The sequence below is a fragment of the Gigantopelta aegis genome, chromosome 3 (assembly GCF_016097555.1).
Source record: "Gigantopelta aegis isolate Gae_Host chromosome 3, Gae_host_genome, whole genome shotgun sequence".
Taxonomy (NCBI): domain Eukaryota; kingdom Metazoa; phylum Mollusca; class Gastropoda; order Neomphalida; family Peltospiridae; genus Gigantopelta; species Gigantopelta aegis.
Genome location: NC_054701.1, coordinates 79,577,558 through 79,605,188, shown reverse-complemented (window position 1 = coordinate 79,605,188; position 27,631 = coordinate 79,577,558). Strand labels below are relative to the sequence as shown.

The following is a 27,631-nucleotide window of genomic DNA, read 5'->3' as shown; positions in this document are numbered from 1 at the left end:
ATAAACCACCAATTTTAGAATGAAACATAACTAGGTGATAGGGACTGAATGCTAATTGATTAATAATGTGCTGAAAAAATTAATTAATTAGCTGCGTCAAATCCTTGTAAGTTTTCACTGATTAGCTTCATTGATAAATTTTAGTAGCTTTAATATCATTGTATTTTGATGGATCTCATTTCTATGGTTCACTCATATTAGGCAAATTAGAGGACAGCCAAAAACAGTTTAAGAAACAAATTGCAGCATTGGAAGGTAATTGTATAAGTTTACAGTTGTGTTATTCTTTATTTCTTCTCTTATTGAATTATTGAACAGTTAAAATTTTAGTTGTAAGTCTTGAAACTAGTTTATTTAATAGAAATAATAACTTATTGTATGTGTGTGAGAATTTTGGGTTGATAATAAAGTAATAAAGATTCCAGTGTTCAAATTTCTGTTTTTGTATTACCTTGTGTTTTGGGTAGTTTGTTTATTTTGTTCATTAATCTGCTGATGAAATCTGTTGGTTGTTTGAAGTCATGGAAAGAGTTTGTTTGTGGCCACTTTTATTAAAAATATTGTGGGGTGAATGTTCTGAGAACTGTATTAATGACTTATGATCATATCTGAACTGCATTGTGCAGAGTACTAAGTATATGACTTATACTTGGTTTTTTTTTTTTTTTTTGTTTTTTTTTGGTGTGTGTGTGTTTAAACACAAGTACAAATGGTTGAAAAATAGTTTATTGTATATTAATGATGTCATTGGGAATATAAATAGTTAACTTTCTGGAAGATAACAAACATTGGACTAGGTCTGTGTTTTGGTTTAATTTTATTGTATTTTGAGGGATTTTATCTTTATGGTTCCCTCATTTTAGAAAAGTTAGAGAAGTCACAAAAGGAATGTAAGAAATGTATTGAAAAGCGTGCTTATTTTGAAGGTAAGGATATATGCATTGTTTTTTTGGTTTTTATTCTATAGCATTCACTGAAATAGTCCTAAGTTGAGATCATTTGACAATTTGAGTAATTTAATGAGCTTACAGTAGAGAGTAAAGAGTTTTATCAAATATACCTTTTGTAAAAATGGTTCATTTCCAGGCCCCATAATTACTTAAAAACTTATTTCATGATTCTGTGTTTTGCTATGCAGAAATACATTTAAATATTGCTTTTAACTATTATTAAAATTGTACATACATGTACATGTGTTAAACCTCATTCTGGTGCATACAGTTATGTAATATGCATAAAAGCTCTGATTCCTTTTCAATGGTGTATTTTGACATCATGGGCTGCCATACATGTACCTCAATACTTCAGCACCATCTTAGCTTAAAGACTATGTGTCAGAATTATCAAATGTTTGACGTCCAATAATAGCTGATGATCTGCTCTAGAGCATAGCGGTGTCCTTAAATAAAATGAACTGTACTTTTACATTTCTGGGGCGGTCTGTTCTGGACCAGACCACTGGCTATCCAGAGGCCAGACTCGGGATGGACATGCCCGAAACCTTAGTGGTATAGGGGCATGTTAAAAGGGTTCTCTTTTCCTCACTCTGAGGCAGGACGTAGCCCATTGGTTAAGCGCTTGCATGATGCGCAGTCAGTCTAGGATCGATCCCACTCGGTAGCCCCATTTGGCTATTTCTCATTCCAGCCAGTACACCACGGCTGGTATATCAAAGGTCATGGTACACATGTATGTGCTATCCTGTCTGTGGGATGGTACATACATTATAAAAGATCCCTTGCTACTAATGGAAAAATGTAGCTGGTTTCCTCTCTGAGACTATTTTTCAGAATTACCAAATGTTTGATTAATGATGATTAATAATTAATGTGCTCTAGTGGTGTCGTTAAACAAAGCAAACTTTAACATTACATTTCCTTTCTTAGTTTAGTAGATCATTTTCTTGTGGGCTTTCATTAGTTAAATTAATTTTGTTTAATTTACCAAATTTATTAAGTGGGCTTTATAATGACAATTTTATTTAATACAAATGTTGATGAATTTAATTGTTTGTTTTTAGATTTAAGTTTATTTACATTTGATGAATATAATTTTGTGGTGGACATTTTAGAACAATTAAAAAAGTCAAGTGAGAACAATAAGAAAGAAATTGCCGTGTTGGAAGGTAAAGATATATTATTGCAGTTAATGTTTGTCTTTTTCACATTTTAATAATGATGATATTAAATACATATATTAGAAAGTTATACTGATGAAATGACCAATGATGATACAAATTTCAGAATGTTGAAAACCATTATTGGCCGTTATAACACTGACTCATATTCTTTTACAATGAGTCTTTTGTTGTTGTTGTTGTTTTGGGGTGGGTTTTTTTTAATACAATTACACAAATTGTAAACTTTAATTTATCCCATTCAAACAAGGTTTTGTCCCAATATTCAAATACTGAAACACCAAATTGAAAATAAATTCAGCTACTATTGTTAGATGACAAGTTCTCAATGCTTACCATAGTTTACTTCATAGAGAAATTTGCCTAGCAAGTGGTCTCTCCTTGTCAAATATGACATGCATCCCCTAGAGATGACATTCCCTTTTTGTATGTGTAATATTAAGATGATATATGTTATGTTAGCAGAACGTAATGAACTATTAAATCTGTACTGATGGTTTTTGTTGGTTGTAATGCTAATTATTTTCATAGACATTAAGTTACTCTTAAGTTCATGCTTATTGGAGCGTGCAGTCATGATTTTGTCAATACATTCTTTTATGTCTTGTCTTGTGCAGAGGTACAATTTTAAAAATATTAATAGGTTTGTTGTTCAGATTTTATATAATTTGAGTTGGGTCTCAAACTGGAACCTTGTCTTAAGTTTGAATTTGTTGACTCTTAGGGCCGAACTTATGAAGTCTGTTTTTCTGAAACGCAGGTAAATACATTATAATTGCATGTAGTTACATGCATGTAAGTCATAAACAGGCTTTGTAACTTCAGCCCATAGTGTCATATTTGCTTGTTATAAAAGAATAGATCTTGAAAAGAATAGCCCATGGAGAATGTAATTAATACATTATTTATGGTGGAATAATTTTAGAAAAGTTAGAAAAGGCACAATGGGATTGTGAGAAATATTTGATAAGAATATCCGCACTTGATGGTAAGGTTATTTGTTTGCAGTTTCCTTTTTTGTTTTTCCTTCCTTCCCTCCATACCCTCCCTCCCTAACCTACCTCCTTCCCTCCCTCCATCCTCTCTCTCTCTCTCTCTCTCCTCTCTCTCTCTCTCTCTCTCTCTCTCTCTCTCTCTCTCTCTCTCTCTCTCTCTCTGAATACTATAACATACTACTATGTGTCTGAACTAATAAATCTTTGACATCTGATACCTGGAGATTAATTAACCAGTGTGCTCTAATGATGTCTTTAAACATTTGAAACTTTATAGTATTCCTGGCACTTCCTCAGGATATTGTTAATGATTATTACTTGATAAAAGTGCAAAAAAACAACCCAGAAAGATGTCATCACTATGGTTCTTAGTCAGTTCTTATTCCGAGTGGAAATGAAACATTTTATTGTAACTGTCTAGTTTTATTGTGTTTATAAAGATTTGTCACAAGCACCATAGACAGCAGTCACGAGATGTTATTTTCAGTACAATTCAAATTCAAATACAAATGCCCAGGATTATTCCAGTTTTAAATGAGTTATATGAATGCTGATTAGTTGATATTTTTCTTGTACTTGGTTCATGTTCTTGTTGGGGTTTTGTTGATTAATATTTTATGATTTACTACAAATTCGCTTCTTAAACTGCATGCAAATGAAGTAATATTTGATACAAATGTTACATTTTTAAGAGGTTTTTACCTCACTTTTAAACATGTTATTTTTAAAAAAGCAGTTGTGTTTGCTGAAAGTTCTTATGTTTAGTGTGAAAGTTTTACTGTTATGTTATGATTACATTATTTTTGTATACAGTTTCTGACATATTTAAATTAAATGAATAATTGATTATAAATATAAGTTCTGACATATTTAAAATTAAATGAATAATTGATCTTGTATATAAGTTCTGACATATTTAAAATTACATGAATAATTCATCTTTCAGTAGAAATATTTTTACATTTGTTACAGTTCTAAAAAATGTATATGTTAAATTAATAATAAACATTCCTGTCTGATAATTATCTAAGGTATGTTAGTATTATAACTCAATATAGTAATATATTCACATGAAGTGTAATGCATATAAAAGTTGAGTTATGTTAATGTAAAAATAGCAATCACATGTATTTAAAAAAAATTATAATAATAATTTGTGTAAGTTTCTTTATGAAATCTAATACAGCATGTACATTTTAGACCTAGACATTTATCCATAAAATAGTTCAGCTTCTGGTTATTTGTATAAAAGATTTTTAAAGTTGGATTTGATCTAATGATGCTTGTTATGCTTCAGAATTAGTAGTTTTATTTTGAGTCAAAGTTATAAAATGTTTTATAATCATGGAGCTAGGTGTTTTTTTAGAATATCATCATTGTAATGTGGTGAAGTTAATTTTTATGGCGCACTCATTGTAGACCAGTTACAGAAGGCACCTATGGATAACCAGAAATACATTATAAAAATAGCCTCATTGGAAGGTAAGAATATGTTCGAATACATCTGTGTTAAAAGACATTTCTCAAATTTTATTTATTTATTTATTTATTTATTTTTTTTTAATTTAAAAAAATTAAAATTTATCCAGTGGAAGTATAGTAACTGTCTTACATTGGGGAGTGATTTAAGCATTTGTTAGATATGCAGTGTTTCTGCCAGAAAGAAAATTGTGGGTATGGTGCTATGGAATTGAATGCAACCACAGTCAATGGGAGGTATGGGGGTCCTCCCCCAGAAAGAAAATGGGTTTAGTTTAGGGTTAGGGTTAAGAAAATCGTACAGTAATGATAGAGTCATTGATTTTGTCAAAAAGTTAACTAAAAAAAGTAAAATCTGCAAAACAATTTGGGTATGGTGCCATACCCATTTTACCCTCTGGCAGAAACCCTGATACGCTATGAATTTCCAAGTTTTGTATGAAATTGGGAATGTTGGTGAACACTGGAGTTGAATGTAGAAAGTGATGCATTTTCTCATATATTGGTTCTATCATATTTAAAAGTACAGTTAGATCAGAATGAAACTGGTTCTGTGATCGGTTATTAATAAGTTTTTTAACTCTCGTGTACTAATAAAAAAAAATTTTTTTATAAAAAATAAATATTTTAACAATATATTTGGTGTATTCAATGGGAATAAATTAATTCAGCATTGCCGACCTATGATTACATCCTACTTGTATAAATTTTAATGGTGTTTGGTCAATCACCGTTGTATTTGGATGTATTATATTTTTTATGGTGTCCTCATTATAGAAGAGCTAAAGATGGTACGTCTTCTTTCTGAGAAACATATTATAAAGAGTTCTATATTAGAAGGTAAGCATGCACACATGCATATGTATGTTCACCATTGTTTTAAAGTGACGACTCTTAGTATTTAAATACTATGGCATATTTTTCACTATTTGGGCATTATTTAGATTAAATCCATTTCTGTTTATCCGAAATGTTTATGGTTATCTTGGTGTTTGTAATGCCACAAAATACATTGTTCATAATTCTAAAAACACATGTACCTCAGAGCAGTAACAGTTATGGAGACAAGCTCTAGTCTATTTTGGAGAATATTTCCCCAGTTTCAGTGTCACAGACTCTTCTTTCATTTTATTGTAAATTGATCGAGATTTTCTATTTGGGCAGCAAGTAGCCAAGTTGTAAAGTGCTTGCTTGATGCACGGTCGGTTTGGGCTATTTCTTGCTCCACGACTGGTATACCAAACGCTGTGGTATGTGCTGTCCTGTCTGTGGGACGGTGCATATAAAAGATCCCTTGCTACTAATGGAAAAGTAGCAGGTTTCCTCTCTAAGACTACATTTCAAAATTACCAAATGTTTGACATCCAATAGCCGATGATTAATAAATCAGTATGCTCTAGTGGTGTTGTTAAACAGACAAAACTTTGAAGGGTTTTGTTTACTTTAGTCTCTTCAGCTTCAAGAGTTTTAATGGGGATGGGACAAAGTCTAATGGTAATCCACTCACTTGATGTGCAGTCGGTCTAGGATCGAGTTCTTATTGGTGGGCAAACTGAGCTCATTCCAGCCAGTGCTCCACAGCTGGTTTAACAAAGAGTGTGGTATGTACTATCCTGTCTGGGATGGTACATATAAAAGATAAGTTGCTGCTAATTGAAAAGAATAGCCCATGAGTGGTGGCAGCGGGTTTCCTATCATTATGTGTGATCCATCTATCCAATGCCACATAACAATAAATAATGTGTGGAGTTTATCATGAAATAAAACATTTCTTCGTTCAAAATGTTTTAAGATATACAGTGCTGCAATCTTATTATTTGTCATTCTGTAAGGATCTCTTTAATTAGTATTTTATTCATTCATTCGTTCGTTCATTCATTCATTCATTCATTCATTCGTTCATTCATTCATTCATTCACCTTATAGTCTGACATCCAATAGCTGGTCTATTTTTCATGCTGGGGTATTGTTAATCAATCATTCATTCATTCATTCTTTGATAATGGGTTATAGTTCAGTTGCTGGTTGCCATTGACTGATTGGGTGGGTTGGTGGGGATTTCATAATGGTATGTTAAATTACATTGAACTACATGTAAAGTATTGTTTAGTTCATATATAAAGTCAGGTGATTTGTGACATGTATAAAAACAATACAGTTTACTAAGTACATTCATAGCATTTTGTGTAGTCAACTATTTCGGATATGTAAGAAATATAATATTACACTTGTGTTAGTTAGATGTTATATATCCCACAATTTGTTGTTTTAAAAAATATATTATCTAGCTTGCTTTTGCTTGTTAGATACCTTTTTGAAACAAATCGTAAGATAAATGATTTGTAATGGCCACTTATGTAGTATTCTCTATGTTTCAACTTATTTTCGTGCTTATATCCAATTAAAGTTCAAACACACTGTCCTGGGCACACACCTCAACTATCTGGGCTGTCTGTCCAGGACAGTGGGTTAGTTGTTAATTGTTAGTTGTAGTGGCCTTACACCTACCCATTGAGTCGTTAAAACTCACTCTGGGTGGGAGCCGATACCGGGATGTGAACCCTGTACCTACAAGCCTTATGTCCGATGACTTAACCACACCACCACCAAGGCTGGTATTCTCTATATATCACTCTCATTGTGTGTTAGTAATATACGGTGAAATGATAAAATCACAGTGGTATTTTGTAGTGGACAACAAACGTTAAAAGTGTCAGTGACTTGCTAAATATCGTTGCTTATTGATGGCACTCTTATTTTATTGGTTCCTGCTTTGTAGAAGAAATAGAGAAAGAGCGCACGGGTGTTAAGCAACATCTTCAAGCAAGTGCCTCATTGGAAGGTAAGGATATCGGTTGACTTGAAGAGTTTTCTTGAGTTAAATCCATCAAACTTCAGAGGTAATATTATGCAATGATTATATGGACATTTGAGTGCTTGAACAAAGCCTTGAGCAAACTTGAGTGATTAAACTTGCATAAACCAACATAGTCCTAAGTATGAACTTGGAAGTACATGTAGGATTGTTATCTAATATTTAGTTAATTGTGTCATTTAGTCAAACTGTCCATGCTGCTGTGACTTTAAATTCATTCATTCATTCATTCATTTATTCGTTCATAGTTATTTTCATGCTTATATCCAATTAAGGTTCAGGCATGCTGTCATGGACACCCACCTCAGCTGTGTGTCCATGACAGTGGTTAAGCTCACCGTGGGTGGGAGTCGGTACTGGAAGGTGGACCAGACCTGTCAACCTTTAGTCAAGAGAAAGCAGGAGGTGTGTGTTGAAAAAGCAGGAGATTTTGTCAAAAAACAGGAGATTTTTTAACTTCACACAATTTAACCCAAAATCGCAAGGTTGTTGTAAATATTATTACAATAAGTTATATGAACACTACATAATGTCATATATACTTTTTAACCTTAGATCCTGGCTTTGAAAAAAAAAAAAAAATAATAATTTAAAAAAATATATATATATGTGTATATATTTCTTTTTAAAGTTTAAATATTGTTATGATTTAATAAATATTTAAAAAAAAATCTCTTTTATCCAAAAATTTTAAGAACATAACAAGAAATTTAAAAAATTTAATTAGTACATTTACAGCATTACACTTACAGGTTACATTACATCATCATTTGTGGCTAGTGTACCCAAATTGAAGTACTCAAGACAAATTTATATAAATCTTAGAAATTAATATTCATTTTTTACTATAATGAGGAACAGTGGTGTGGTACTTATTTAAAATCATTATAATGATGCAATAAACATTGTACTTCCATTAATCATAAGTAAAACCTCATAACGGACACTATGTGAAATATACCGGAATTATACCCATTTCCGTGGATAACTTTATATCAAACACAACATTTATTAATTGTAAAAAAAAAAAAATCTATTGAAGTATACCCTTGTTACCAACTGCACAAACATACAAAATTAACTGACACAAGTATGTTTATATAGCTAATTGGTCTTTTCTTTGTCTTGCTGTGACATGTGATTTTAACATTGTGTGTATTGCTGTCAACTCTGGGCCAGAGTCTGGCACTTCAGATCTGTCATAGCTACTTCCTTTATGTTATTTTGGCAAAAGGGGATTGATTTTTTTTTATGCCTACAAAAATGTCATTTAACAGGAGAAATTGTCTCCTGCACAGGTTGTCAGGAGATTTGATCAAATACCAGGAGACTCCTGCCGAATCCAGGAGGGTTGACAGGTCTGAGGTGGACCTGGCCTGGTGCTTATAGAACTTTTAGAGTCTTAGACTCGAGACTAATGGAGTCTGAGACAGTAATGTCATGACAATGTCATACAAATTGTATATGTGTGACAACATTAGAGATTGAGTCTGGACTCTAAACATTTGATAAGCACGGGCTCTGCTATATCAGTTTGAAGTCTGATGGGTTAACCATTTTACCATGCACCGAAGCCAGTGTCTTTAACTGAACATATTAATATTATAAATAATACTTCTAAGGATCCATGAATAATGTAAACATAATGCATGCTTGCCTGAATTAACAAAGTTTATAAAGTAAGTATTTAACTTACTTGTATATACCAGTTTATCAAGGAAATGGATTAGAGGAAGCAGGTGGCTGAAGCACACATAAGACTGTTACTTACTGAAGGTTCTTTGAAAGATACAAGAACATTCGTTTCATTCACACATCATGGGGGCAGGATGTAACCCAGTGGTAAAGTGCTCGCTTAATACGCGGTCGGTTTGGGATCGATCCCCGTCAGTGGGCCCATTAGGCTATTTCACATTCTAGCCATGACTGGTATTTTGTCTGTGGGATGGTGCATAAAAAAGATCCCTTGCTACTAATGGAAAAATGTAGCGGATTTCATGTGATGACTACAAGTAATAATAACCAAATGTTTGACATCCAATAGCCGATGATTGATTAATCGATGTGCTCTAGTGGTGGTGTTAAACAAAAACAAACTTCACACATCATTTGCACAAGTCTCGTTTTGAATAACCCATTTTTTGTTTGCACATTAAATTTAGGACACCATGTACATGGTCCTCCTGATAGGTTATGTAAACACAAAATGGGTTACCTGAAATTGTTTTTGTGTAACCCATAAATGATTTAAGCCACTTTTCAGTTCTCACAGGCCTGAATAATAAAGTCTATGGAAATAATTTTAAAATCAGTATTTTCTGTCACCAGAAATACCTGTTGTTGGTAACAGACATTTGTGGGGATATATACTTGTAGGTCCACTTTCCAGTCAATTGTCCTGGACAGAAGAATCGACTGAGGCCGGTACTTGTGCCCAGGACAGGCGTGCGCTACAACAACTTGCTCTGAATGTGCACGTTAAACAATTTTCCAAGTTTCCAAGTTGCTAGTCAATATCCTTGAATTTTGTAGGATATCATTTCTTCTTTTTTTTGGGGTTTACCAATTGTAGGAGATGTAGAGCAGTTGCAAACCGATTGTGATATGTATGTTAAAAGACTTGCCATGCAAGAAGGTAAGGATTTGTGTTTGAGTTGTGTTAATGGCTCGTTCCTGGACATTCTTTGGTTTCAAATGTTTGAGAGAATTTATAGTTTTGAGTTTTTGGATGTGTAATATGGTGAAATATTTGAAAATATTTGTTTAGTAATAAGTAGTATGGTTAACAAAATACTGATGTGTTTATTTTCTACATGTACTTGGCTACTTGTGGGTTGTTTTGTTTTTTGGTTTAGTCTTGATGAATTTAGAAGGCAAGATATAAGTTACTTTTCCAATAATGATGACATCAACGTTTATGTTTAGTTCTACATCACATTTTCATTTTAGCTTTGCTTTTCAAAGACTTTAAAGTTCCAGATAATTGAAACTTTATCCATAGTTGCACCTTCATGTTTTAAAAATGTAACATTAATTTTAATCATTTCTGTCAGTGGAATCCCTGTGTTTTGTTACAAAATCAGTCATATTTCTGGTATGACTTGTGACTAAGCTCTTCATGAGTTTAATATGTTGGTATTTTAATGGATTTCATTATAGAAGAGATAGAGAATATGCAATTGGAATCAAAGATGTATAGGGAAAAGATTAGGTCACTGGAAGGTAAGGATAGATATATATTTATGGTACTATATTAAAAGTTTTTCTTGATTTTTAACCTTTTGATCTGAAACACCTGAGAAATACGGTGATAAAGCCTTTGTAAAATTCTGTGAAATATAAATTATATATATAATCTTTTTTGTTGTTGTTGGTTAAAAACCTGTTAAAATCAGTAGTGATCAATATAACATATTCATTCCTTCATTCCTTCCTTTCTTTCTTCATTCATCCATTCATTCATTCATCCATTCATTCATTACAGACAGTTAACATAAGGAAGTTCTTTTTCCATATTGTTTATAGTCCATGTCAGAAATCACTTTGAGGTGATACTGATTGCCCATATTTGGGGTCCGGGCTCAGACTATTATCATCATTTGTCAGAAACGATCTCCAACATGCGTTGTATACGATTACGATACACAACGGTGATTTCCTACATGGGTGTGCAAGAAAAAAATATACATAACATGCATGTTCATCTACCTATGATTTTCTAGGATGTTGCATAAAACATGACTGGTTTTTTTTTTTACTGAAGTACAAATTATGACCAACTGTACTGTATTTCATGTACATCCAGTTGTAGGATTCCTTTTAAATAAATTACGTCCCAATTTTAAAGCCATGTTTTTTTATCAAGTAGTTTAATGCATTTCATGGTTTTCTCATGTTAGAAAAGTTAGACGATGTCCGCATGGATGCTAGGAAAAAAATTTCCTCACTGGAAGGTAAGAAAATAAATAAGTTAAAAGTTTTTTTTGTTCTTGTTTTATTTGGTCTATGTGACTATATAGTGATGATCACATTAACATTTATTTATATCACACTTAATAAACAAAACAAAAACTCTTTAATTATTAGTAACATTATTTAAGTAATATATTAGTCCTGTTTACCTATATAATAAAAATTAAAATCATTAAATACATACCGTACCCATCGAGGAGAGAGATTAATTGGTCCCTTAACTCAGATTGATACCATATACATTTTTATGCTAAGGGGAGCTAAAAATGACTCTCCTTGAACTAATCTTAGGGGAGTGATGGTGAGCGAGAGTGAGAGCTCTCCTTAAACAGCGAGGTCTGTACTCGTCCACCCAAATCTAAATTAAAATATAGCTGCATTTATGATATTAAAGGGACAGACCCTAGTTTTTTAACACTAAGGCATATTTTTCACTATTAGAGCTATTTATGATCACTGAAATCCAACTGTGACTTTAAAAACAAATGCTGTAGTTGAATACACACTTTTTGTTCGCACGTTAAATTTAGAACATCATTTACATAGTCTAACAGGTTACACAGAAATGGAATGGGTTTTTACATAGTCATAACAGGATATACAGAAATGGGTTTTTACAGTCATAACAGGATATAAAGAAATGAAATGGGTTTTTACATAGTCATAACAGGATATACAGAAATGAAATGGGTTTTTACATAGTCATAACAGGATATACAGAAATGAAATGGGTTTTTACATAGTCGTAACAGGTTACACAGAAATGAAATGTGTTTTTACATAGTCATAACAGGTTATACAGAAATGAAATGTGTTTTTACATAGTCATAACAGGATATACAGAAATGAAATGGGTTTTTACATAGTCGTAACAGGTTACACAGAAATGAAATGGGTTTTTACATAGTCGTAACAGGTTGCACAGAAATCGAATGGGTTTTTACAGTCGTAACAAGTTACACAGAAATGGAATGGATTTTTACATAGTCGTAACAAGTTACACAGAAATGGAATGGGTTTTTACATAGTTGTAACAGGTTATACAGAAATGAAACGAGTTACCTGAATTGGTTTTGCATGACCGATGTCAGTTCTTAGAGGGATGAATATGAGTAATTGGTTTAGTTCAATATCAGTGTATTTTAATGGTTTCCATTTTTATTATTCACTGCTATTTGAAGACTTACAGATGTTGCGATTGGGTTCTAAGACACATGCAGCAAAAGAGAGCTCCTCAGAAGGTAAGGATGCTATACATCAGGAAATTACTAAATTCAGTTCGTTCAGTCAGGGAACCATGACTGGTATATCAAAGGCCGTGGTATGTGCTATCCTGTCTGTGGGATGATGCATGTAAAAGATCCCTTGCTACTAATGGAAATAATGTAGTGGGTTTCCTCTCTATGTGTCAGAATGACCATATGTTTGACATTCAGTAGCTGATGATTAATAAATCAGTGTTCTCTAGTGGTGTTGTTAAGCAAAACAAATTTTAAATTCAGTTCATCTAGATATTGAAAGCTGAAATATTGTAGCTCACCTAACCACAAACACATTAAAATATTCGTAACATTTTACTGGACAATTCATGTTCAATATACCAGTAATACTTAGCATTGTATGCTTACCAGGGGCAGGATTTAGCTCAGTTGGCTGAGTGCTCACTTGAGGTGCTTGAGTCACAGGATCGAACCACCTCTGGTGGATCCATTCAACTGATTGGGGGTTTTCACGTTCCAACCAGTGCACCACAATTAGTCAAAGGCAGTGGTTTGTGCTTTTTTTTGTCTGTGGAAAAGTGCATATAAAAGATCCCTTGCTGCATTAATAGAAAAATGTAGTGGGCTTCCTCTGATGACTACGTGTCAGAATTACCAAATGTTTGACATCCAATAGCCAGTGATTAATTAATCAATGTGCTCTAGTGGTGTCATTAAATAAAACAAACTTTTAACTTTTATTTATATGCTTACCATCGAAATATGGTAGTAAAATTCAAATTATCAAAAAGTTAACAACTTTTATCCTAGACGACTCAAATTATGAGTTTACATAATTTTTATTGGTTAATAATCTTACATATATATATATGTCCCTGGTATATATTTAGCTAAGTAGATCAAGTTTTCATCAATTACTTTCAGCTGTGGATTTCATTATTATGGTACACTCATTTTAGATAAGATAAAGAAGTTGAACAAGGATTGTGAAAAATATAAAAAGAAAATTGCTTTGTTAGAAGGTATGCTTTTCAGTTGTGTTGGCAGTTTTTGTTGATTTTTTTTTAATGTTTTTCTGTTAGGTTTGAGACAGATGTTATGGTCTTTCATTATGTAATACTAAAACAATATATGAAAATATCTGTTCATTGAAATTACATTACTAGTTGCTAGTCAAAATAATAAAAACTTTTAATTATCTTTAGTAAGCTTACTAATATCTACTATTATAATATATAGTTTTATTTCGGCTGTGATGTTGGTACCATACACAATAGTGCATTTAAAATCTTGAATCGTGAAATATCTACCACTCTTCCTTTCACAAAAAACACATACACACATGCACATACATGCAAGCTTGCACACAAATGCAAGCTTGCACACAAATGCAGGCATGCACTCATTCACAATAACAAACACACACCTACATAAGCACAAGCACAAACACATGCACGCGCACACACACATACACACACACACACATACTGCATATTCTCAGATTTTGATTCATTATTCAGATTAGACTTGAATTTAACAAACAAACAAAATCAAATAAAACAAATAAAAAACCAAAACCCCATTAATATTTAGTACGCCTCCATTGGGTGTTTATCCTGACTAATGAAATACAGGTTAGTGCATAAGTAAGACATAGATAACAAAAATCTTATTAATTGATACACATAATGTACTTCTGTAAAAGCACTCTTAGTTTAAATTTGGGTCTTTGCCATAGTCAACTCCAAGGCAAACTAGTTGAGCAATTACACCCCTCACTCTTGCAGTCTTCACATACCATACCTGATGAATATACATTTTGATTTCAATTTGCATATATTGATATACTATTTTGATTGCCTCATGTTAGGGATAGTTCATTCTTCACACACTGTACCTGATGAATATACATTTTGATGTTAATTTGCATATATTGATATACTATTTTGATTTCCTATGTTAGAGATAGTTCAGTCTTCACTTGCCGTACCTGATGAATATACATTTTGATGTTAATTTACATATATTGATATACGATTTTGATTGCCTCATGTTAGAGAAGATTGCAACACACAAGGCATCTAAAAGAACACATTCTGGATATGCTATAGATCTAGCAGGTAAGGGTGTTTGGTTACAGTTGTTTTAAACTGGTTTTCTTGGTTTTTAATACAATGGACTGTGGAGGTTTGGAGGTTTGAGAAATGTGGTGATCACGGTTTACACTTGTCTGAAATATCTGTAAATATTGGTAACTGTTATGATAACAGGCTGCATGCCTTCTACGGCATACTTTATTTTTAGTTGGATATAAAACAAATACAATGTATATAAATTATCGTCGTCATCATCATCATCATCATCATCATCATCATCACACACAGACACACACATACACAGACACAGACATACTCACACACACATACACACACACACACATATTCACACACACACACATACTCACACATACACACAAACACATATATACACACACTTTTATAATATGGGTCTAAATACATGTAATGTTATATTGGTAACAGTATCATATGGGACTACAGAATGGACTATAATATATATAGAATGTGAATACATGTTAGGACTAAACCTGCTTGTACATGTAAATAGTGAGGGAGGATATATTTCCAAATATCTACAGTGCTTGCTGTTATTTACCTCATATGGTTTAAAGTCATTTGACTTTATTCAGTGACTTGTTCCAGCCAGTGTACCATGACTGGTATATCAAAGGCTGTGGTATGTGCTATCTTGTCTGTGAGATGGTGCATATAAAAAATCCTTTGCTACTAATGGAAAAATGTAGTGGTTTTTTTCTCTAAGACTATATTTCAAAATTACCAAATGTTTGACATCCACTAGCTAATGATTAATTAATCAATGTGCTCTAGTGGTGTCATTAAACAAAATTTTGTTTTATCACCAAAAACCTCTCTGTGCACATGGAAAAACTGCTATTGATAAGTACAGAATTAACTTTTCTATATGTCCGTTTCTGCATCTTACTACCATAATCTCGTACATGAAAATCAGCCTTAATAGAATGCTGATTGGTTGATAATCTTGTGTGTGCTTTGAAAAGTACTTCAATTACTTCAATTATTTTTAGATTGTTTTCATCAGTTATATAAACCGATTTTTAGTTGTTTTAGTTTGATACTCTTTGTATTTCTGTTGGTTTTCATGTGTATTGTTCATTCCTATTAGAGGAGTTAGAGGCACGCAGGGATGCATTCAGATATATCGAACAAGTTGCTAAATTAGAAGGTGAGGATATATGGTCAAGTTTGATTTGAGCACCCAAGGGTTGTGTTGCTTTTTCACATGCTCAATAAAATTTGTAATTGAATACGTGTACTTTGAACCCAAGAATGCTATCCCATGTGTCTGGGTCGTGTTCAAGGTGTTAGATTTACAAACTCGAATGTAGCGTTTAAAAACTTGTTCAAATCAAACACTACCTATATTTACAATTGTGTTCAAATATTGTTGTTCATTTTTGTTATGTTTGACTTCATAAGTTCTGGAGATATGATGACCAGTTTTTATTACAGGGAATAATTCAGCATTATTCTTAATAATGACCTTGTCTTGATTTTGATATCTCTCACTATAATAATGTTTATATACACCATTGAATTGTGGTCATTGTGTGGGTTTTAGATAAATTAATTTTGTTATTTTGGTTGTGTCTGCTGATATGGGAGTTTGTACTTGGGTTGATGGGTTGTTAGGTTAGTGTGTCAGTGGTTTGGTGGAATCATGAAATATTTTGTAAGCAGCCATTTGTATTAATGTTCTACATTTGACATGAAGGTATGCAATTGGTAGAACCTGTAATATTTAGAACAATTTCATTTCAGCTTCTTTATTAAACACCACTGCATTTTTATTATTACTATAAAAAATAGATTCAACTAGATACACTATGCCATCATAACTGAGGGTGGGCATACAATCAGTGTTTTCCTTGACTATTAAAATATCTTTAGTTATCCGTGAAAAAGACAACAGAAAACGTAATATGAAATATGTGCTTGCAGAAACATTAAAACATATTTGTTAGCTGGATGTTTTAATTGAGAATGATGTTATGTGCTGACACCTAATCTATCAAAGGGTTTAGTGGTAGGACAAGGTAGTTAATCTAGATCACTGAATATCACTGTCAATATGTTGCCCTAAAAAGAGACTTGCACAATTATATTGTCACTGTATATCACTTAGAATATGTTACCATAAAAACAGACTTGCAGAATATGTTGTCACAGGATATGTTACCATAAAAACAGAAATGCATAATATATTATCAGTGTATATCACTTAGAATATGTTACCATAAAAACAGACTTTCATAATATATTGTTGTTGTTCAATATATAACACTGTCAGTAAAAATAATTTTTAAAATGACAGCAGTAAGTCTAAAGCAAAGATATTATTACGTGATATTGATAGTAAGGTCTGTTATTCATAATCACTTGTTTAGTTCATGCGTGAAGTATATTGTCTTGCTATTGCAGACATATTATCTGAAAACCAACATGTCCTAGTCACATTTGATATATGTAAATTATTAATAACATTTAAAAACAATTCGATTTGCTAATCAAAGCCTATGTAGATGTTTGTAATGTTTGGTTATAGTTGACTTAATGCTTATCAGTTTTACACATCTAGCATTCACAACACATCAGTTTGCTCTGATCCTGTGCCTGCTTACAATGGTTAAGAGTCTGAAAACAAATTGCATGGAACTCTGTGAATTGTTTCTGTCATGTAGAATAGGGGGTGGGGTGTAGCTCCATTGCTTCTGTCATGTAGAATAGGGGGTGGGGTGTAGCTCCATTGTTTCTGTCATGTACATTGTAGAATAGGGGGTGGGGTATAGCTCCATTGTTTCTGTCATGTAGAATAGGGGGTGGGGTGTATCTCCATTGTTTCTGTCATGTAGAATAGGGGGTGGGGTGTATCTCCATTGTTTCTGTCATGTAGAATAGGGGGTGGGGTGTAGCTCCATTGTTTCTGTCATGTAGAATAGGGGGTGGGGTGTAGCTCCATTGTTTCTGTCATGTAGAATAGGGGGTGGGGTGTAGCTCCATTGTTTCTGTCATGTAGAATAGGGGGTGGGGTGTAGCTCCATTGTTTCCGTCATGTAGAATAGGGGGTGGGGTGTAGCTCTGTAGTAGACTTCTTAGAATCATAGCATTTATCACCTTTGGATAGACCCATCATGTTTTTTCTCCATCCTAACCAGTGCTCCATTACTAGATTTCATTGTCCTGTCTTAGGAAAATGTATGTAAAAGAATCCTTGCTGCTATTGGGTAAGATTAGCTGGTTAGGCCTGTAATGTGATTTACGGTCTCACTGACTTTATCTAGTGTCTGTGGGATGGGAAAGTGCATATAAAAAATCCCTTGCTGCTAAACAAACAGACTTTGATACATACGGAGAAAAAATTGGTGAGTACAACATGTATGTAAGTTAAAGTCTGTAAAGACTATGGGAAATTTCTCCACAGGAAGGATGAACAGTTTAAACCACCAGTGTAACAAATCTACATGTAGCTTGACTTTAAAATGAGATCCAAATTCAATAGGAAACACTAAATGTAGATTTTTGTCATTCCTGGAAAACTTATTTGAATTGTGAATGACGGCTGAATTGTTGTTCACGAAAAATGACCCAAAATGTTTTACATGAATCTATGTATTCATGGAACCAAGTCTACTTTTCAGTTCTTTACTTTTGTTTTATAATTGCTGTTTTTCTTTTATTGTGCTATAGTTATTAATTTTATAGTGCTGAATTTACGAAAGGATTTATCGTTTAGTCATATTAAACATTCCTAAATAGCCCTGTATATTTAATAATTTATATAAAATATATTAAATTTGTCTTAAAAAGTATCTTAATAATTTATGATAAATAATCATTTCCTAAACAGCCATATGTATTAATACACATTTCCTAAACAGCCATATACATTTAATAATTTATATAAAATATATTAAATTTGTCTTTAAAATTATCTTAATAATTTATGGTAAATGCACATGTTTAATGACATGCATTATGTCTTATTTTGTCCACGTTTAACGATGATCACCTTTTGTAACTTCGACTCGTATTTTGCTTCTTTCTTCTTTATTTCATTGGATTGTTCTTATTTCCATGCCTTTTGAGTTTTTCCTTCTTTTATACTAACATGCTTTTCACCATTTTGTTTCTTTCTGTTTTATTTGTGCAGACAGCTTAAAGCTTACCGACACACAGTTGAACCAATTGATGGAAAATACACAACATGATTTAAAATGTAAGTGGTTAGTCAGAACCGGTGGCCCATATATATATATAATCTGTAGCTGGCCACCATCATATATACATGTACTCCCTTAATTAGCAGATGTTGTGGATTTTGTAATATCCTACTAATCATCTTTGTATATAATCAATGAAAACATGTATCACAATATGTGGAAAGGTTATCCATCAATTGGTTTTTCTTTTTCAGTTGAGCAGTTTTAAATAAAATTTAAACATGATGAAATAACAAAGACTTCACACCAAAACAATTTCAGAGATGCAGATAGCTTCTTCAGAATTTTCACTAAATCTACTAATTATTGCATAGTGAAGTGGTTAAGATACTTGTAAGTACTAATGTTGGAAATGATGGGGATATTTGCAAGTCAGCCATTTTTTTCACATATTTTTAATGTTCTGTTGGGATCGATCCCCGTCGGTGGGCCCATTGGGCTATTTCTCGTTTCAGCCAGTGCACCATGACTAGTATATCAAAGGCCATGGTATGTACTACCCTGTCTGGGATAGTGCATATAAAAGATCCCTTGCTGCTAATCGAAAAGAGTAGCCCATGAAGTGGCGACAGTGGGTTTCTCTCTCAACATCTGTGTGGTCCTTAACCATATGTCTGACGCCATATAACCGTCAATGAAATGTGTTGAGTGCATCGTTAAATAATAAAAAAAATTTGTAATGTTCTAGTTGGTTTAATAAAGTACTTTATTGACATATTTACACTGGTATCAATGTTTCTTACTTGATACTGTAGGATGGATCATCGTCAGGGACATTGTCTGACTTTTAAAACTTTCGTTCTCTATATGAAAATCTCTGTTGTATGTTTTGTTCTCTCTTTGGGAAAGTACATATAAAAGAGTTCTTGCTACTGTTCAGAGGCCTAATTCACAAAGTGTCTCTTAGACTCTGCTAGACAACAAAGCATCCTCTTTGCAAGTCTTTTTGCACTGCACTGCACTATGATATCGCAAAATTGCGACAATTTAGTGAATTAGGTCCCAGTACTGTAGGCGTAGCTGATGTTGTAGCAACATGATTTCTGTCACTCTAACTAAATCAATTATCATAACAACAATATTATGACAGTTTACTAACCCATAGAAAGAGATAGAATAGTAAAAGTAGAACTCTCCCCTCTCCCCACAAGAAAAAAAAGAAGATATGTTTAAAAATAAAATAGATGTGTAAAATAGTATTTGTAATTGATGGCAGTAATAGTAGAATATCTAATATTGAGATGTTCATTATATCTATGGACACAGAACTTTGAAAAAGTAAATCGTTGACTGTGTATTAAAATTGCATGGTATTGAACTTCTGCTACCAGCATTGCTGTTTGAATTGCTATCTTTTCCAGTTTGTGTTGCTTTGTGCTTCTTTTTATATTCGTTTGTATTTATGAAATTATTGTCTTATGTGCAATACATACTATTAAATATTTATTATAATTCTTCTTTTTTTCTTCTTTTTTTTTGGTGTGTGTGTGTGTGTGTGTGTGTGTGCGTGTGTGCGCATAGTTTGTACACTCACAATGTTTGTTTCAATAATATTTGGTGTCATGTTTATAATTTTGTTTCAGTGATATGTATCATGTTTGTATCACAAATGATATTGCAAAATGGGGAGCCCAATATTTTAACAGATGGTGCAGTGTATTGATGAAAAATGTTGCTGGGTATTATTGGGTAATTGGGGATTTATATATTTCAGGGAATCAAGGTGGTCTAGGTTGGCAAATATTTTACTCAAACAAGTTTGATTGAATGAATCTTTATTTAGTCTAATTTTCAATATTAAAAAAATACAGCAGTCTGTGAATCACAAAATTAACAGGTTGTACACATTTCCTGTAGCATATAAAATAAACAGGATCTTTTGGTAGAGGGATAAAGTGTGCACTAGCAGCCCGCTATGTTAACTTTTTCATCTAGGAGCCAGATGGCGCCTACTTGCATTTTTATATAGATAGTATGAAATGTATTAGTCGCCAAATGAAAAAAATGGTCGCATACGCGACCAATTTGCGACCAGATCAGTCACACTTTAGAGGGCTGACTGGTTACTGAGAATAAACCTTTGCATATATCTATAATTTGGTACCCTAGGATATGTTTTCATTATTTAAATGCACAGCCTACTAATTGTACAAAAATATATTCAAGTGTTTATATTGATAAAATCTTTCCAAACATTCCACTGGAAGAAAGACAAGTATATGCATCTCTACTGGTTTGCATGGAAATCTGAGACATTAATTTTGTATCAATAAAGTTTTCTGGTAACCAGTTTTCTTGAATTGGTTCAATAACAAAAAATGCAGAAGTCAGTTTTAACATGCTACATATATGACATTTGCAGCTAGTAATGCCCTTTTGTTTCTATAGTGACATAACCACGGGTGCCTGAAATAATACATTTGATGTTTGTATTTTTATTTTTTTTTATTTTTTTTTAATGGAAGTACTGAAATAACTAAATATTTGGTCTGGGTAGCTTTGAAATATTTAAAAAAAGAAAGAAAAAAGATTGTATGTTACATTATTTTATACACTAATGGTCTTTAGGGGCTGGTTTTTATATATGTGCTATATCTTTGTTATTTCAGTGCAACTTAAGGAATCTCGCCGCCAGTGTGAAAGCAGCAATGACCTAATACATTCACTAGAAGGTAAGATACATTCACTAGAAGATAAGATACATTCACTAGAAGATAAGATACATTCACTAGAAGGTAAGATACATTCACTAGAAAGTAAGATACATTCACTAGAAGGTAAGATACATTCACTAGAAGGTAAGGAAGTAGATCAAGATCAACTCCATACATAGCCAGTGGTGTACTACATGAATTACCTGTCCTGAGGATAATATTAAAGTACTAAAAGTAAAATTCTAGATGAATACAATCATGGAATTCAGAAGATCAGATAGAGAATAGTATAAATAAAGCTAAACATCTTGACTGCATGGTTCAGAGATTGAAAAAATAATACGGGGGATACGGGTAAAAAAATATAAGTAATAATTGAAAACATAATATTGAAACTAGATTTAGAACAACCAAAGGCATCCGTACATAATCAGATGTAAAGTTTATTTTGTATTTGTCCAAAAAGAATAAAAATAAAAATATTATACTAACCCATTTGAACAACACAGGTTTTTTGTTTTTTTTTACTCCTATAGGTCAGAAAATATCCTAATTTAACTATCCTTTGAACAACTGGGCCTTTTTTTTTTTACTCATATAGGTAAAAATAAATCCTAATTTAACTATGCTTTGAACAATTTGGCCTTTTTTAAAACCTCTGTAGGTCAGATAGAGCAGCTAGAGGCTGAGCTGAACCTGTACAAGATACCTCAGTCTGACAAGGCGGACATGACGCTGGTCCACCACGACAACCGAGTGAGTGGCGTGTCTGCGCTGAATGGCGTCCCGCACCACCAGACCGTGCCTTCGACATCCAGCGACGACGACGACAGCAAGTGGAAAGGTAAGACATTGACCACCAGACAGTGCCTTTGACAGCCAGCGGCGATGACAGCAAGTGGAAAGGTAAGACACTGACCACCAGACCGTGCCTTCGACAGCCAGCGACGACGACAGCAAGTGGAAAGGTAAGACACTGACCACCAGACCGTGCCTTCTACAGCCAGCGACGACGACAGCAAGTGGAAAGGTAAGATACTGACAGAATACTCAACAACCTACAGGGAAATATTGTTTATTTTGTGTGACCACCAGACCGTGCCTTCAACAGCCAGCGACGATGACAGCAAGTGGAAAGGTAAGACACTGACCACCAGACCGTGCCTTCTACAGCCAGCGACGACGACAGCAAGTGGAAAGGTAAGATACTGACAGAATACTCAACAACCTACAGGGAAATATTGTTTATTTTGTGTGACCACCAGACCGTACCTTCGACAGCCAGCGACGACGACAGCAAGTGGAAAGGTAAGATACTGACAGAATACTCCAACAACCTACAGGGAAATATTGTTTATTTTGTGTGACCACCAGACCGTGCCTTCGACAGCCAGCGATGACAACAGCAAGTGGAAAGGTAAGATACTGACAGAATACTCAACAACCTACAGGGAAATATTGTTTATTTTGTGTGACCACCAGACCGTGCCTTCGACAGCCAGCGATGACAACAGCAAGTGGAAAGGTAAGATACTGACAGAATACTCAACAACCTACAGGGAAATATTGTTTATTTTGTGTGACCACCAGACCGTGCCTTTGACAGCCAGCGACGACAACAGCAAGTGGAAAGGTAAGATACTGACAGAATACTCAACAACCTACAGGGAAATTTTGTTTATTTTGTGTGACCACCAGACCGTGCCTTCGACAGCCAGCGACGACAACAGCAAGTGGAAAGGTAAGATACTGACAGAATACTCAACAACCTACAGGGACATTTTGTTTATTTTGTGTGACCACCAGACCGTGCCTTCGACAGCCAACGACGACAACAGCAAGTGGAAAGGTAAGATACTGACAGAATACTCAACAACCTACAGGGAAATATTGTTTATTTTGTGTGACCACCAGACCGTGCCTTCGACAGCCAGCGACGACAACAGCAAGTGGAAAGGTAAGATACTGACAGAATACTCAACAACCTACAGGGAAATATTGTTTATTTTGTGTGACCATCAGACATCCTGGCCTGGTGCTTACAAAACTTTTAGAGTCTAGACTTGAGACTAAGAGTCTGAGACAGTAATGTCATGACAACGCCATACAAATTGTATGTGTGTGACGTCATTTGAGATTGACTCGGGACTAAAAGTTTTATAAGAGGCGGGATTTAGCTCCGTTAGTTGAGAGCATGCCTGAGGTGCTTGCATCACAGGATCGAACCACCTTGGTGGATCCATTCAGCTGATTGTTTTTTCTCTCGTTGAGGAAATATTGCTTATTTTGCTTGACCACTAGACTCCAGCGATGAGGACAGGAAGTGGAAAGGTAAGATACTTGCAGAATACTCAACGACCTATGTGGAAATATTGTTTAAATATTACTTTAGAGTAAAATATTGCTCATCTGGTTTTTTGTACCCATATGAAGCCTTAAGCTTCAGTTTTCCAGTGAGATAAGCCAGTGTGTCTTTACACATTTTTATACTGGCTACTTTCCTGAACAAATTGGATCTCTTAAAATTCTGACCAGTCTGTCTCCTACATTCTAACCAGTCTGTCACTTAGATTCTGACGGTCAGTGGGCCCATTGGGCTATTTCTTGTTCCAGCCAGTGCACCACAACTGGCATATCAAAGGCTGTGGTATGTACTACCCTGTCTGTGGGATGGTGCATATAAAAGATCCCTTGCTGCTAATCAAATAGAGTAGCCCATGAAGTGGCGACAGTGGGTTTCCTCTCTCAATATCTGTGTGGTCCATAACCATGTCTGACGCCATATAACCGTAAATAAAAATGTGTTGAGTGCGTCGTTAAAGGGACAGATCCTAGTTTTTAAACACTAAGGCATATTTTTTCACTATTAGAGCAGTTTATGATCAATGAAATCAAACATTACATATATTTTATTGTTTAGGTAATCCATTTCTGTACAACGAAGTGTTTCTAATACCACAAACTGCATTTTTCATATTTGTAAAAACGCAAGTTACGGAGTCGCGTTTTAGTTTATTTTTAAGGGTATTTCAACATCACAGACTCTTTGTTTCACTCTGTTGTATCCACATTTGTTACAGGTTTGTAAATTAACCAAACTTACTATCCATTTTTACTGGTTGAAACTATAGTCTAGGTGAAAATTATGCCATAGTGTTTAAAAACTAGGGTCTGTCCCTTTAAATAAAACATTTCCTTCCTTCCGTAGATTGGGCCAGTCTGTCTCTTAGATTGGGCCAGTCTGTCTCTTAGATTGGGCCAGTCTGTCTCTCTTAGATTGGGCCAGTCTGTCTCTCTTAGATTGGGCCAGTCTGTGTCTTAGATTGGGCCAGTCTGTCTCTCTTAGATTGGGCCAGTCTGTCTCTCTTAGATTGGGCCAGTCTGTCTCTCTTAGATTGGGCCAGTCTGTCTCTTAGATTGGGCCAGTCTGTCTCTCTTAGATTGGGCCAGTCTGTCTCTTAGATTGGGCCAGTCTGTCTCTCTTAGATTGGGCCAGTCTGTCTCTTAGATTGGGCCAGTCTGTCTCTCTTAGATTGGGCCAGTCTGTCTCTCTTAGATTGGGCCAGTCTGTCTCTTAGATTGGGCCAGTCTGTCTCTTAGATTGGGCCAGTCTGTCTCTTAGATTGGGCCAGTCTGTCTCTCTTAGATTGGGCCAGTCTGTCTCTTAGATTCGGCCAGTCTGTCTCTCTTAGATTCGGCCAGTCTGTCTCTCTTAGATTGGGCCAGTCTGTCTCTTAGATTGGGCCAGTCTGTCTCTTAGATTGGGCCAGTCTGTCTCTCTTAGATTGGGCCAGTCTGTCTCTTAGATTGGGCCAGTCTGTCTCTCTTAGATTGGGCCAGTCTGCCTCTTAGATTGGGCCAGTCTGTCTCTTAGATTGGGCCAGTCTGTCTCTCTTAGATTGGGCCAGTCTGTCTCTTAGATTGGGCCAGTCTGTCTCTTAGATTGGGCCAGTCTGCCTCTTAGATTGGGCCAGTCTGTCTCTCTTAGATTGGGCCAGTCTGTCTCTCTTAGATTGGGCCAGTCTGTCTCTTAGATTGGGCCAGTCTGTCTCTCTTAGATTGGGCCAGTCTGTCTCTTAGATTGGGCCAGTCTGTCTCTCTTAGATTGGGCCAGTCTGTCTCTCTTAGATTGGGCCAGTCTGTCTCTTAGATTGGGCCAGTCTGTCTCTCTTAGATTGGGCCAGTCTGTCTCTCTTAGATTGGGCCAGTCTGTCTCTCTTAGATTGGGCCAGTCTGTCTCTTAGATTGGGCCAGTCTGTCTCTCTTAGATTGGGCCAGTCTGTCTCTTAGATTGGGCCAGTCTGTCTCTCTTAGATTGGGCCAGTCTGTCTCTCTTAGATTGGGCCAGTCTGTCTCTTAGATTGGGCCAGTCTGTCTCTTAGATTGGGCCAGTCTGTCTCTTAGATTGGGCCAGTCTGTCTCTCTTAGATTGGGCCAGTCTGTCTCTTAGATTGGGCCAGTCTGTCTCTCTTAGATTGGGCCAGTCTGTCTCTCTTAGATTGGGCCAGTCTGTCTCTTAGATTGGGCCAGTCTGTCTCTCTTAGATTGGGCCAGTCTGTCTCTTAGATTGGGCCAGTCTGTCTCTCTTAGATTGGGCCAGTCTGTCTCTCTTAGATTGGGCCAGTCTGTCTCTTAGATTGGGCCAGTCTGCCTCTTAGATTGGGCCAGTCTGTCTCTCTTAGATTGGGCCAGTCTGTCTCTCTTAGATTGGGCCAGTCTGTCTCTCTTAGATTGGGCCAGTCTGTCTCTTAGATTGGGCCAGTCTGTCTCTCTTAAATTGGGCCAGTCTGTCTCTTAGATTGGGCCAGTCTGTCTCTCTTAGATTGGGCCGGCCAGTCTGTCTCTCTTAGATTGGGCCGGCCAGTCTGTCTCTCTTAGATTGGGCCGGCCAGTCTGTCTCTCTTAGATTGGGCCGGCCAGTCTGTCTCTTAAATTGGGCCAGTCTGTGTCTCTTAGATTGGGCCAGTCTGTCTCTTAGATTTGGCCAGTCTGTCTCTTAGATTCTGCTAGATTTGGCCAGTCTGTCTCTTAGAGTCTGCTAGATTTGGCCAGTCTGTCTCTTAGATTCTGCTAGATTTGGCCAGTCTGTCTCTTAGATTTGGCCAGTCTGTCTCTTAGATTCTGCTAGATTTGGCCAGTCTGTCTCTTAGATTCTGCTAGATTTGGCCAGTCTGTCTCTTAGATTCTGCTAGATTTGGCCAGTCTGTCTCTTAGATTCTGCTAGATATGTCTTTTATATAATTGTAGTATTCTCACAAAGACCATCACTTTTTGCCTAGTGCAACATTGGTTGAGAAATTATGTAAACAATTTGAAGCATCCTTTTTAGTATGTTACCTGCATAAATAGTAATGTGCCCTTGAGCACTCCTTTCCAGTATGGGAAGTACTAACACTAATTCAGAAAATGATCATGATCAGGTTACAGTTGCGAAAAAAACCCACCTCAAAAAACCATTTGAACATCCTTTCCTTTAATATGTAAGAAGCATGTGTGCATTCTTGTCTTTTCAATGTTCATCTCTAACTACAAGTCTAAGCAATGTTAGCATCCTTTTTCCAACACAAGATTTTGTTTTGCTTTCAGCTCTTTTGGATGAGGCCAGGGAAGCCCAGAGACGAGCAGAATTTGAACTTATAAAATACAAAGGTAACATAATATTGTCTTTTCCTCTATGCACATGCACTCACACATGCACTCACACCATCTCTATCTCCTCTATTTCCCCTCTGTTTCTCTCTCTCCCTCTCCCTCCCTCTCCCTCCCTCTCCCTCCCTTCCTCCCTCCCTTTCCCTCTCCCTCCCTCTCCCTCTCCCTCCCTCTTCCTCTCCCCCCTCCCTCTCTCTCTCTCTCTCTCTCTCTCTCTCTCTCTCTCTCTCTCTCTCTCTCTCTCTCTCTCTATCTCTCTCTCTATCTCTATCTCTCTCTCTCTCTCTCTGTATGTCTGTTAGTGTTTCCATTT

The 27,631-nt window shown here is 35.1% G+C and overlaps 2 protein-coding genes across 7 annotated transcripts in view; both read left to right on the top strand.

Moving 5' to 3' along the window:
- LOC121369136 (intracellular protein transport protein USO1-like) overlaps positions 1-10,960 on the top strand; it is a 31,648-nt gene extending 20,688 nt beyond the window's left edge. Inside the window, exons 21-29 of one of the 2 annotated variants that reach the window (XM_041494008.1) lie at positions 202-255; positions 864-926; positions 2,072-2,125; positions 3,063-3,125; positions 4,552-4,614; positions 5,389-5,451; positions 7,391-7,453; positions 10,059-10,121; positions 10,646-10,960. In XM_041494008.1, coding sequence (XP_041349942.1) covers positions 202-255; positions 864-926; positions 2,072-2,125; positions 3,063-3,125; positions 4,552-4,614; positions 5,389-5,451; positions 7,391-7,453; positions 10,059-10,121; positions 10,646-10,743 — 584 coding nt within the window. In that variant the 3' untranslated portion in view covers positions 10,744-10,960. Of the gene's footprint in view, positions 1-201; positions 256-863; positions 927-2,071; positions 2,126-3,062; positions 3,126-4,551; positions 4,615-5,388; positions 5,452-7,390; positions 7,454-10,058; positions 10,228-10,645 lie in introns of those variants that run through there. The other variant, XM_041494007.1, reaches the window with a different exon arrangement.
- The window catches only part of LOC121369134 (sarcolemmal membrane-associated protein-like), a 141,831-nt gene that overhangs the window by 88,102 nt on the left and 26,098 nt on the right, over positions 1-27,631 (top strand). For 4 of the 5 annotated variants that reach the window (XM_041494006.1, XM_041494004.1, XM_041494005.1 and 1 more), the window contains exons 17-20: positions 18,946-19,011; positions 21,625-21,687; positions 22,334-22,513; positions 27,256-27,318. In XM_041494006.1, coding sequence (XP_041349940.1) covers positions 18,946-19,011; positions 21,625-21,687; positions 22,334-22,513; positions 27,256-27,318 — 372 coding nt within the window. The remainder of the gene's footprint in view (positions 1-18,945; positions 19,012-21,624; positions 21,688-22,333; positions 22,514-27,255; positions 27,319-27,631) is intronic. The other variant, XM_041494003.1, reaches the window with a different exon arrangement.